The sequence below is a fragment of the Bos indicus x Bos taurus genome, chromosome 4 (assembly GCF_003369695.1).
Source record: "Bos indicus x Bos taurus breed Angus x Brahman F1 hybrid chromosome 4, Bos_hybrid_MaternalHap_v2.0, whole genome shotgun sequence".
In the NCBI taxonomy this organism is placed as follows: Eukaryota; Metazoa; Chordata; class Mammalia; order Artiodactyla; family Bovidae; genus Bos; species Bos indicus x Bos taurus.
Genome location: NC_040079.1, coordinates 17,385,545 through 17,398,503, shown reverse-complemented (window position 1 = coordinate 17,398,503; position 12,959 = coordinate 17,385,545). Strand labels below are relative to the sequence as shown.

At 45.8% G+C, this 12,959-nt stretch overlaps 1 protein-coding gene across 4 annotated transcripts in view; it reads right to left on the bottom strand.

The window, feature by feature from the left end:
• The window catches only part of ATP6V0A4 (ATPase H+ transporting V0 subunit a4), a 71,462-nt gene that overhangs the window by 1,209 nt on the left and 57,294 nt on the right, over positions 1–12,959 (bottom strand). For all 4 annotated transcript variants that reach the window (XM_027538879.1, XM_027538882.1, XM_027538881.1 and 1 more), the window contains 3 exons: positions 5,255–5,365; positions 2,742–2,859; positions 765–936 (listed from right to left, as the gene is read on the bottom strand). In XM_027538879.1, coding sequence (XP_027394680.1) covers positions 765–936; positions 2,742–2,859; positions 5,255–5,365 — 401 coding nt within the window. The remainder of the gene's footprint in view (positions 1–764; positions 937–2,741; positions 2,860–5,254; positions 5,366–12,959) is intronic.

The following is a 12,959-nucleotide window of genomic DNA, read 5'->3' as shown; positions in this document are numbered from 1 at the left end:
GTTCATTTCTTTAATGACATGGGTAAATATAATGTTATAGCCTCAGGCAGCGAAGGCTATGATTCTCTCAAATCAACAGGTGAGATGGAAAACCTTTTCTTTATGAACAGTGGCCACAGATGGAGGGAGGAAGCCTCAGTGAAGCTGAGAGTCTGGCCAGGACGTATGGGAAACCTGATGCTTCAGTAGAGAAGACATACCCAAAATTCTTGGCTGAAAAGTGACCCGGGAGAGAAACAGAAGCCTAAGCAAATGTTTGCATATTCATCAGTCCAGTGATGGCCAATTGCCTCTGGACACATCTATGCATGTCAAGGGCCTCCAGTGAGAGCCCTCCTCCTGGGGGGTACCCTCCTTGAGTTTCCCTTTTCCAAGAACTATTTGCCTGTTCTGTTGGTATAATTCCCACACTCAGCAACAAGGGCCAGAGAGCCCAGAATTGCTCAGCATCTCCCTCTGTGAGCCTTTCCAATCCGTCATCTTACCAACAGTTGGGGTGTCCCTTATGAAGCCAATTATAATAACAAATGAACATTTAAAAGGAGTGAATGGGAACTAACGTGTCTTCTAGAGCAGTCACTGTGTGTGTGTATATATAAGACATCATTTGGTATTACACCAAGAAGGGACTAAATTAAGGTTCCGAAAAGGCGCAGGAGTTGCTAATGTCACACAACAGGTCAGGATTTGAACCCAGTCAGCTAGCCCTCCCTCCCATCCACCCTCTTTCCCGAGTGAGCGTCTACTCTACAAGCAGGTCATACCAGTGCAGCCTCAGGGCATGCAGGAAAGCAGAGAGGCCCTCCATGATCAGAAGGATGGCTACCGTCAGAACAGCGAACACGGCAAAAATGATGAAGACCCCAACGAGTCCTCCCCAGCCTCGCGTGCGAAGGCCAATGTGCATCACCATTGTCCAGAGCACTTCAGACAGTTCTGCCAGACACAAGAGAAACACTCTCAACCACGTGGTTTACTGGGCAAATGCAGATTACTCTCATACAGTAATCCTGGATCTGTACACCCTACAATTCGGCAACTCCGCTCCCAAGTGGAGAACGTGGGCATCTACACCCTAGGTTACCTGCCTACGGTCATCTACAGCAGTTTTGGAGGAGTTTCCATCAAGAGGACAAGTGTATGATGGCACATTATTCACCAGTGAAGGTGAGCAAACCATAGCTACTGGCAGCAACATGAAGGAACATCTTATGCCAAAGAAGCGAAACACAAAAGAATACGTGTAATACGATTTAATATGTACTGAATTCAAATTCATATATTAAAGCCCTAACCCCCAAGGGATGGTACTTGGGAGATGGGGCCTTTAAGAAGTGAATTGGGGGACTTCTCTGGTTGTCCAGTGGTTAAGACTTTGCCTTCCAAAACCAGGGCCAAAGGTTCGATCCCTGATTGAGGAACCAAGATCCCACATGCCTTGCAGCCAAAATACCAAAACATAAAACAAGCAATATTGTAACAAATTCAATAAAGACTTTAAAAATGGTTAACATCAAAAAAACCTTTAAAAAAAAAAAGAAATTATTAGAGTTAGATGGGGTCATAACGGTAGAGTCCTCATGATGGCATTAGTGCCCCTTATAAGAAGAGACACCAAAGAGTCCTCTCACTCCCCCTTCCAGGGAGATACTATAATTACAGGAGTTTGTACAAGAAAACAAGCAGCCAAAGCAGTCAAGACCACACTAACTCTGAGCACCTGCTTTTCTGCTGTAAATCAATAACCAGGCTCATTTTCACTGCTTTGGTTTCTATTTATTTAGCACACATTCTGGCCTGGGTTCTCTGTTCTTGGCATGATGCCCAGGGCTGGGAATGCAGAGTTAAAAGCCAGGGTCCTTACCTTTCAGGAGCTCAGAATCTAGTAGGGAGACAGGCTAACAAGACACGGTTACAATCTGTACTAGGTCAGAGCACCTCCAGAACCTAGGGAAGGGCACCTTCCAGACTGGGAGCCAGGGAGGAAGACCAGCAGCAAAGGAGCCAACCACGCTGAGTTCTGAAGGAGGAATGAGACATCAGGCTGCAGAGAGGGTTCAAGAAGGGAAGAATATTACAGGTGAGGGCAGACGCACGGAGGGCCGAGATGGCGTGGCATCTTCAGGAGCCTCAGGGCCGTTCCTCGTGGCCACTGCACAAGAAATGGGGAGGGGGTGGGGGGTAACAGAGAGCCAGTGGGGCACGGAGGGAAACACCAAGAGTCGAGACTGGAGAAGCAGGCAGAAATCAAGAGAAATTTTACAAAGTAAGTCCATGAGTCAAGATTCCAGATTTAAGTCATTCTTGGGGCTTAAATCTTTACCAATAAATACAAGAGGCCTGTAGAAACTAGGAAAGGCAAAGAAATAGATTCTCCCCAAGAGCTTCCAGAAAAAAAGAGAGTTGCCAACACCTTGTTTTTAAGCCTTCTGCCCTCCAGAACTGTAAGATAGTCAATTTCACAGTGTTCTAAGCTGCTGTGTGCTGCACTCAGTCACCTCTGCTACATTTGTGATAATTTGTTACAGCAGCAACAGGAACCTGATACAGAGGGTAATCATTTCAGCAATACAAAGCCAGACCTCCTGAAAAAAAGTCACTTCTACTAACACTTTGAAAGAGCCACTCTTCTGGCAAACACACCAGAAACAACCCAGAAGGCACTTTCTCCTCCAAGTACATTACATCTGTTTCCAAAGGGACGTGTGATGGTCACCCTGCCAGGCGGCCCACTCACTCACGTGCGTGTGCCAGACTGAGGGCCCAAAGCCGGAGGTAGGAGGCTGTGTTGGAAATGCAGCCCAGACAATACTCGATCGTGTGAATGGCCTGATGCACAAAGATGTCTCCAAAGTTGAACTGAAAGAGAGAATTTCTGATGTTACTCCATCAAGTACTTTCTATGCGAACATGTTACAAATGATATATGGAGAAGACCTGGGCTCTGCTGTGAAGACATTTTTAGTTAAATGACAGGGAAATAGGTGGAGAGAGTCACAGTAACATAGGAATATCTGAAGAATGAACCTTAGCCAAAGAGAGGTCTGGCTTAGTCCTGGCTCCTGGGAGGCAGTCTCGAAACCCTTGAGATTTCCCAAGTGAAAGAAAAGTCTATATTCAAGCTCCACTGGTCCCTGGGACCACACCGCATCATCTTTGCTAAGGAGGTATCCAAACAGAGGCACTTGGTAGTTTAAGTGGGAGCCGGCCTCACCTGAAAGACCTACCATGTGGTCAGAGACTTGAGACTTTCAGCCACATGTTATCAACCCAAATCCAACTCCAGGGAGGGAGATAAGATTGGGTGCAAACACCTGGACTGCACTCGGGTCAGTCACGCCTACATAATGACACCCCAATAAAACAGGAAACCAGAAGGTGTGTGAGCTTCCTGAGAAAGCAACACAATAACACAGCTGCATGTCAATGTCAATGCAGGAGAGCCATGCGTCCCTAAGGACACGGGAGCTCTGCCTTCAGAACCTCCCAGTGTCGGATTCTGCTGACGTGCCTCTTAGGAGGATTGCTAATGTGCAGACTTTGGCTGTAAATAATCCTGCAATTGAAAGTAGAGCCTTCTCCTGAGTCCTGTGAACTGTCTACAAATGACTCAACCAAGGGAATCTGAGGGCTCCCCACCCCCGACTTGTGACTGATATCAAAAGTGTTGGGTAGACTTGGAAGTCTGGAGATGTGTGCTGTTAACCTGGAGCTGGGCTGAATGTGGGTGAGGAGAGAAGTGGGAGGAGACCTGGAGAGGGGTCACAGTAACATAGGAGTGTCTGGTGAAGAATGAACCTCAAAGAGTCTGGCTGAGTCGAGTCAAGCCTGGATGTGCTTTGTCCTGGGAGACCCAGGTATGACCGTACTGGGGGAAAGAGCTGTCCAGCAGAGCCTGGAGTTGCCCCCACAAGGGCGGCGGGTTCATGGAAGAGCTGGCAGGGGTACACTGACTGGATATATCCTGAGGTGAATGAGGAAGATGGATGAGGGAGGTTGTACAAGACAGGCTGGGGCTTGATGAGTCAGATGTGTGGGTTGGATTCTAAAACATTCCAGCAGGTCTCAAAGACCTACTAATATCAATCACCACTAACAAGGGTTACTCTCTATATCTGGAATCTGTTCGGAAAACTTTCCATGATCCAATTTTTCAGTAATTCTGACTATCCATTGGTACAAATGAATAATTTTTTAAAAAGTAATTAATACCACAAATGGAGCTACTTATATGCCTTATGCCTCACTTCCTGTGAGGCATCTCTGAGGCCTCACAGGAAACCTCTTTCCACTCCAGAATTAGAAGACAGCTCCAGTTAAAACCCCCATCCTGGGGTTCAGGACTGTGGGTGACTTCAGTCATGGGATTAAAAAGTCAGCTGCCTTGTCTGAGGAAACATGGCACATTCCCAAGGAGGGGAGTGGCTGCCCTTGGACAGAAAGGGACAGGGAGGGAGGAGAGAAGAACACAGTTTGGGAATTCACGTGCAAGGCAACGTCACAAAGATAAGTGAACAAAGTCAAGAAAGAGCCAGCGTTGAGGCAGGAGCAGGCAATGGCAGCTGCTCATGCTTACATTGGGGCAGAGGACTGGCAATTAATAACCCATCTCTTGCTTCAAGATAAGGGACCCGATTTGGGCTCTGTGATTGTAAATGAGGGCACTGATGGGGAAAATAAACCAGCAGACTCCCAGGGGCATGGTTCTGAGCCAAGGGGTCCTTGGTAACATTTAGGAGCTTCTGTGTTACAAAACTTGAAACTGATATGCACCTCATACTCAGAGCAGTACCTGGGCAAAATTTTAAAATGCCCCCTGATTGGATGGTAGGTAGCTGGAAACTCAGGTGCTCCCCCTTCCGTGAGATCTCCCCAACTTCCCATGACTTAGGGATGACAAGGCCACCCTCAGCAGGGTCCTCCCGACTCTCCCAGCTCTCCCGCTTAAGTCCAATCAGATGGGCTGGTGCCCACACACTGCTAAGTCACTTCAGTCGTGCCCACACACTACTGGCTATTAAATACATGAGCATCCTCCCTGGCTAGAACTGACCTCTAGAATCTGTACAAACAGCAAGCCTTCATAGGGTGTCAAGTCCCAAATACCTCTTCTTTAAATAAGCCATTTTTTCTCTAATATTTTGACTGTGCAGCTTGTGGGCTCTCAGTTCCCTGACAAGGGATCAAACCCAGGTCACGGAAGAGACGGCGCCAAACCTTAACCACTAGGCCGTCAGGGGACTCCCTTAAATACCTCTTGATCGTGGTCATCCTGAGCCCCATGGGCACCTACAGAAGCACTGTGACCAGAGTTGTCACCCTCGGTGTTCTCGGTGGTGTCTTCTGGGATTCTGGAGGCCTGCAGCTGTCAGCAAACAAGAACATGAAATGGCAGATTCACTTTTAGGATTATAAAAATTCTCTATAAAATAAAGGCTCTCATTAACTATTAGCTATGTTCCATATTAGCCATGTTCCAGAGAAGGCAATGGCACCCCACTCCAGTACTCTTGCCTGGAAAATCCCATGGACGGAGGAGTCTGGTAGGCTGCAGTCCATGGGGTCGCTAAGAGTCGGACACGACATATTAGCCATGTTCCAGAGAAGGCAATGGCACCCCACTCCAGTACTCTTGCCTGGAAAATCCCATGGACGGAGGAGTCTGGTAGGCTGCAGTCCATGGGGTCGCTAAGAGTCGGACACGACTGAGCGACTTCACTTTCACTTTTCACGTTCATGCATTGGAGAAGGAAATGGCAACCCACTCCAGTGTTCTTGCCTGGAGAATCCCAGGGACCGGGGGGAGCCTGGTGGGCTGCCATCTATGGGGTCGCACAGAGTCTGACATGACTGAAGCAGCTTAGCAGCAGCAGCATGTTCCAAATACTGTTCTAAATTCTCGATTATCTCATTTAGCCTTTGTAACAATGTTTTTTATGTAAACACAATTATCCCCCCATTGTACAGAAAAGTAAACTAAGGTACAGAAAGGTTAAGAAATGAACCCACAGGATTGCACAGCTAGTTAAGGCTAGTTAGTGACAGAGTAGCATCAGTAAGCAGTCTGATCCTGGGCATGTACTTTTCTCTCCATGGTGTTCCAGAAGGTGCCGGATTAATCATGCTCTTTACAATAAACCAACAGTCTTGTGACCCAAACAGCCAGATTTCTACTAGCAAATCCAACCAGGAGGGATTAATGAGTGCTACTGTCTGAATGCTTGTGACCCCCCCAAAGTTAATGTTAAAATCCTAACCTCCAAAGATGAAAGTATTAGAAAGTGGAACCTTTGGAAGGCACTTAGGTCATGAAGGTGGAAGCCCTGTGAATGGAATTAGTGCCCGTATAAAAGAGGCTTCAGAGAGCCCCCTAGCTCCATCTGGTAAGGACACACAGAGACGATGCCAGCAGTGAACCAGGAAAGTGGTCTCACAAGAAGGTGATGATACTGACACCCTGGTCGTGGACATACAGCCCTCAGAACTGTGAGCAATAGATATCTATTGTTTTAGCCACCCAGGATGCGGTACTTTGTTACACAGCCCAAGTGGACTAGACAAAGACTTTTCCAGCACAAACACACTTTTTAAAATAAAAGCATTACTTTATAAAAATAGCTAAGAGGCTTCCCTGGCGACTCAGTGGTAAAGAATCCATCTGCCAATGCAGGAAATATGGGTTCGATCCCTGATTTGGGAAGATCCTGCCGGGGAGCAACTAAGCGCATGTGCTCCAACTACTGAGCCTGTGCTCTGGAGCCCAGGAGCTACAGCTGAGGCCATGAGTTGCAACCACTGAAGCCCGCATGCCCAGAGCCTGGTCTCCACGAGAGAAGCCACCATAATGAGAAGCCCGAGCACTGCAGCTACAGAGTAGCCCCTGCTCTCAACTAGAGTAAAGCCCGTGCAGCAATGAACGCCCAGTACAGCCCAAAATAAAGAAAAATAAAAACTTTTAATAATTTTTTTTAAATAGCTAAGAAAAGAATTCAAGGGGAAAAAAATCTAGGTCTAGTTGCCATTCAATTTGGCCTGATTTTTATCCTTGAGTCAGAAAAGAATATTTAACTCAAGTCACCCTGAAACTTAAATGTCCCAAGGCCAAAGTTGTTCCTAGAATGATTTCACAGGTAAGGTATTGCAAATTAGGCATGAAAGTATCTTTAGTTTTCTTTCTTCAGCACATCTGCACCTAATATTTGCAGACCTTTGGGCAAAGGTACAAACGAAAGTCCACATGCCACATGTCTAAATATTTTAAAGGTACAAATCAAGCCAACAAAGTCCCAAACAAAGTATATTCTGGCCTCTGTCTTGGCAAATAAATTCTCACCAGAGCTTGGAAGTTCAGTTCAGTTCAGTCACTCAGTCGTGTCCAACTCTTTGCGACCCCATGAATCGCAGCACACCAGGCCTCCCTGTCCATCACCAACTCCCGGAGTTCACTCAGACTCACATCCATTGACTCAGTGATGGCATCCAGCCATCTCATCCTCTGTTGTCCCCTTCCCCTCCTGCCCCCAATCTCTTCCAGCATCAGAGTCTTTTCCAATGAGTCAACTCTTCGCATGAGGTGGCCAAAGTATTGGAGTTTCAGCGTTAGCATGATCCCTTCCAAGAAATCCCAGGGCTGATCTCCTTCAGAATGGACTGGTTGGATCTCCTTGCAGTCCAAGGGACTCTCAAGAGTCTTCTCCAACACCACAGTTCAAAAGCATCAATTCTTCAGCACTCAGCCTTCTTCACAGTCCAACTCTCACATCCATACATGACTACGGGAAAAAGCATAGCCTTGACTAGACGAACTTTTGTTGGCAGAGTAATGCCTCTGCTTTTGAATATGCTATATAGGTTGGTCATAACTTTCCTTCCAAGGAGTAAGCGTCTTTTAATTTCATGGCTGCAGTCACCATCTGCAGTGATTTTGGAGCCCCAAGAAATAAAATCTGACACTGTTTCCCCATCTATTTCCCATGAAGTGATGGGACCGGATGCCATGATCTTCGTTTTCTGAATGTTGAGCTTTAAGCCAACTTTTTCACTCTCCACTTTCACTTTCATCAAGAGGCTTTTTAGTTCCTCTTCACTTTCTGCCATAAGGGTGGTGTCATCTGCATACCTGAGGTTATTGATATTTCTCCCTGCAATCTTGATTCCAGCTTGTGCTTCTTCCAGTCCAGCGTTTCTCATGATGTACTCTGCATATAAGTTAAATAAGCCAGGAGACAATATACAGCCTTGACATACTCCTTTTCCTATTTGGAACCAGTCTGTTGTTCCATGTCCAGTTCTAACTGTTGCTTCCTGACCTGCAAACAAATTTCTCAAGAGGCAGATCAGGTGGTCTAGTATTCCCATCTCTTTCAGCATTTTCAACAGTTTATTGTGATCCACACAGTCAAAGGCTTTGGCATACTCAATAAAGCAGAAATAGATGTTTTTCTGGAACTCTGTTGCTTTTTCCATGATCCAGCAGATGTTGGCAATTTGATCTCTGTTTCCTCTGCCTTTTCTAAAACCAGCTTGAACATCTGGAAGTTCACGGTTCACATATTGCTGAAGCCTGGCTTGGAGAATTTTGAGCATTACTTTACTAGCATGTGAGATGAGTGCAATTGTGTGGTAGTTTGAGCATTCTTTGGCATTGCCTTCTTTGGGATTGGAATGAAAACTGACATTTTCCAGTCCTGTGGCCACTGCTGAGTTGTCCAAATTTGCTTGCATATTGAGTGCAGCACTTTCACAGCATCACCTTTCAGGATTTGCTATAGCTCAACTGGAATTCCATGACCTCCACTAGCTTTGTTAGTAGTGATGCTTTCTAAGGCCCACTTGACTTCACATTCCAGGATGTCTGGCTCTAGGTCAGTGATCACACCATCGTGATTATCTGGGTCATGAAGATCTTTTTTGGAAAGCCAGGTGCAAATTCAGCATCCCACACCAGGACAGGGGCGCACAGGAGAGTTGGCCCTGCACTGGCAGGTCACCCTTCCCCTCTCACCTCTGATTTCATCTCACAGCACAGGGACTGTGGCCTTGTGGCTCATGTGTGGGCACTCCCACCCAAGAGCTCTATGTCCCACCCACACTCCCCCACAAAGTGCTGCCCCTTGACCACACCAGGGTCAGCGGTACCCAGTGGTCTGGTTGGCCCTTTGTATGACCCAAAGTGGGCTTGAGTCCCTCTGGACAGGAATTCCAGGGTGCCGGGTATCAAGAGGGGGCTCTGGGTCAGCCTCTTCCCTTGGCCTGTGGTTCCTTGCCCCAACGTGAGGAAAGGGACTCAAGTTAACATTACTTTGTCTTCTTGAAATCCTATTTTCTCTCCCTGTCAACTTAAAGAAGAAAATATTTAAAAAGACATGGAAGACAGTTTTTCCATTTCCATCCCCTAAATGCTAGACTTCTCTGGACATATCCTGAAATTGGTTCAAGTAAGCATAAACAATTGTGTAGAATGTGATCCGGGGGACTTGGAAAATCTCACTCTTTTCCTATTCAAAATATACTTTTCTACCCCCCTAATAATCTTCTCACAATGTCTGAGCTGGATGCTGTCTGAAATAAAATAGTAATCAACTGGAAATTAGCTACTTGCAACTTTCTAAAAACACATAAAATGCATGCAAAAAGACAGACATAGATTGTATAGAGCAGCACTATCTATAATTACTAACACTGGAAAAAAGCCAGATAACTATCAATACTTTGATGCTTTCAAATTGTGGTGCTGGAGGAGACTCTTGAGAGTCCCTTGAACAGCAAGGAGATCAAACCAGTCAATCCTAAAGGAAATCAACCCTGAATATTCATTGGAAGGACTAATGTTAAAGCGGAAGCTCCAATACTTTGGCCACCTGATGCGAAGAGCCGACTCATTGGAAAAGACCCTGATGCTGGGAAAGATTGAAGGCAGGAGAAGAAGAGGGTGACAGAGGATGAGATGGTTGGATGGCATCACCAACTCGATGGACATGAGTTTGAGCAAGCTCAGGGAGACAGTGAAGGACAGGGAAGCCTAGCAGGCTTCAGCCCACAGGGTGGCAAAGAGTTGACATGACTGAGCAACTGAAAACCAACTATCAATACATGAATAGATAACTAAATTGTGGTACATCCATGCAAGGGAATACTATATGCCAATCATATACATACAATCTCTCAAATATAATATCAAAGGAAGGAAGCCAGATCCAAAAGAAGGCACAGTGCAGGATTCCATTTACATAAAGTTCAAAAACAGGGAAAACTAACCTACAGTGTTAGAAATCAGGGTAATGGTCAACCTTGGGCCAAGGGTGACAGGAAGCAGGCACAAAGGGACTCCGGGGCCTGATGATGTTCTGAGTCTCCACCTGAGTGCTGGTCACCCTAGTGTGTTCATGTTGTGATACGTCACTAACATGCGCCCTTATCAGTTGCGTACTTGTAGTCAGTCAGTTCAGTCGCTCAGTCGTGTCCGACTCTTTGCAACCCCATGGACTGCAGCACATCAGGCCTCCCTGTCTATCACCAACTCCCAGAGTTTATACAAACTCATGTCCATTGAGTCAGTGATGCCATCCAACCATCTCATCCTGTCACCCTCTTCTCCTCCTGCCTTTAATCTTTCCCAGCATCAGGGTCTCTTCAAATGAGTCAGTTCTTCACATCAGGTGGCCAAAGTATTGGAGTTTCAGCTTCAGCATCACTCCCTCCAATGAATATTCAGGACTGATTTCCTTTAGGATGGACTGGTTGGATCTCCTTGCAGTCCAAGGGACTCTCAAGAGTCTTCTCCTACACCACAGTTCAAAAGCATCAATTCTTCAGCGCTCAACTTTCTTCATAGTCCAACTCACATCCATACATGACTACTGGAAAAACCACAGCTTTGACTAGATGGACATTTGTTGGCAAAGTAATGTCTCTGCTTTTTAATATGCTGTCTAGGTTGGTCATAACTTTTCTTCCAAGGAACAAACGTCTTTTAATTTCATGGCTGCAGTCACCATCTGCAGTCATCTTGGAGCCCAAAAAAATAAAATAAAGTCTGTTACTGTTTTCACTGTTTCACCATCTATTTGCCATGAAGTGATGGGACCAGATGCCATGATCTCAATTTTCTGAATGTTGAGTTTTAAGCCAACTTTTTCACTCTCCTCTTTCACTTTCAAGAGGCTCTTTAGTTCTTCTTCGCTTTCTGCCATAGTTTCTTCTTCACTTTCTGTGGGGACTCAGCGTTATAGTATTACAGAGGAGCCTGAGGAAATGGGACCTCTGTTCACATCCCCTGAGGCCCATCAGAACAAATCTGTTTAAATCTCTTATGTACTGGGCCTCCTTAAGGTTTCATAGAGGGAACTGGGAAGAGGCCAAATAATTCCACTATGGAATCATCTCATGAATGGAGGTGGGAGGAAATGTTTCAAACATGAGAAAGGACCATCTAATCAGCCTAAGGAATCAGCCAACAGCCCTACACTCCAAGGGCCAAGGAGACAAACCTCCAAGCAGTCTTTGGGAGCTCCTGTTCTCCTGAGCCAGTCTAGGAGGTACCATCCAACATGGCAGACCACAGAAACACCTATACTTTCTTCCCCATTGTACATATCCTCCATGGGGAGAAGGGAGAAATCCATCACTTTGAGTTCCACCACTATTTAAATAGTTTTGCTGAGCAAAGAGTAAGACAAGCTATGGTTTGAGAGTCCTGGGACTCCAGACAGCCAGCAGGAACCCAGCCCTCAGATAACGGGCAGGTGGAGCTTCTAGGGAAAAAAAACTGCATCTATGTCTGCAGAAAAGGTATCTGTCACCTTCCTTTCAAACACCCATCACCTTATTTGGACAATGGTCCACCTCAGCTATCCTTCACCATCTTGGTCTCTCACCAGTTAACCAAACAATAAACAAGTATTCTTTGCTTTGCCTTCCTATGTGTTTATATCCCACAAAAATTATATTTCAGACAGGCTTTAGATCTAGTCAAGGCTGGCAGGAAAGAGTGGAAGGGGCAGGTGATTTAGAAAGACGGCGCCACGTAGGGAAGAACCTCCTGAACTTCAGCCTCATCCAATCGATCCCTGACTCAAACATCAGCCAGGTCAGAGTTTAGGGGAAAAAAAAGGTTTATCTAAATATATTCACAACCACTTAAAATACACGTGATCTCAGAACAGCCTATTTAATCTTTTGCACTAAAAGAGGGAAGCAGAGACTGATCATTTCAAACAGCACCTGTGTGTCATTTCTAGACTCAAAAGCTCCCTGGACAGTTGATCTTCCTTATTCCTACTTGATTTAGGCAAACAGTAAATTCTTTATCAACCCCTGAGTAAACCTGAGGCTTGGGAGAAATTTAGACAAAAGGAAGAAGTGGGCTGAAACTGGTGTTTGAAAACAGAGTGAAAAATCACAAATAAACAAGAATGGACTTATTTGAATTTGTTTACTCCTCTAGTTTCCTCACACGATCTGTAACACGATAGAGTGCAAGCGTGCTAAGTCGATTCAGTTGTGTCCGAATTTTGCGACAGTATCAACTGCAGCCCACCAGGCTCCTCTGTCCATGGGATTCTCCAGGCAAAAATACTGGAGGAGGTTGCCATGCCCTCCTCCATGGGATCTTCCCAACCCAGAGATCGAATCCCTGTCACATTTTGTTTCCTGCATTGACAGCTGGATTCTTTACCACCAGCACCACCTGTGAAGCCGAACTAACATAGTAAAAGCCCACAGCTTTGCGAAAAGCAGTGTTCAGCACACACTAAACCTGTACTATAAGACTTAGTTTTAACTCAAAAAAAACCACGATCAGACACCTAGAGATCATCAACCAACCCTAGACTCAGTACACACACCCCAAGCACAGTTCGCAACACATAAGCCTTAAATGTGACCATTAGGCTGGACCATAAGGAAGGCAGAGTGCCTAAGAATTGATGCTTTCAAACTATGGTACTGGAGAAGACTCT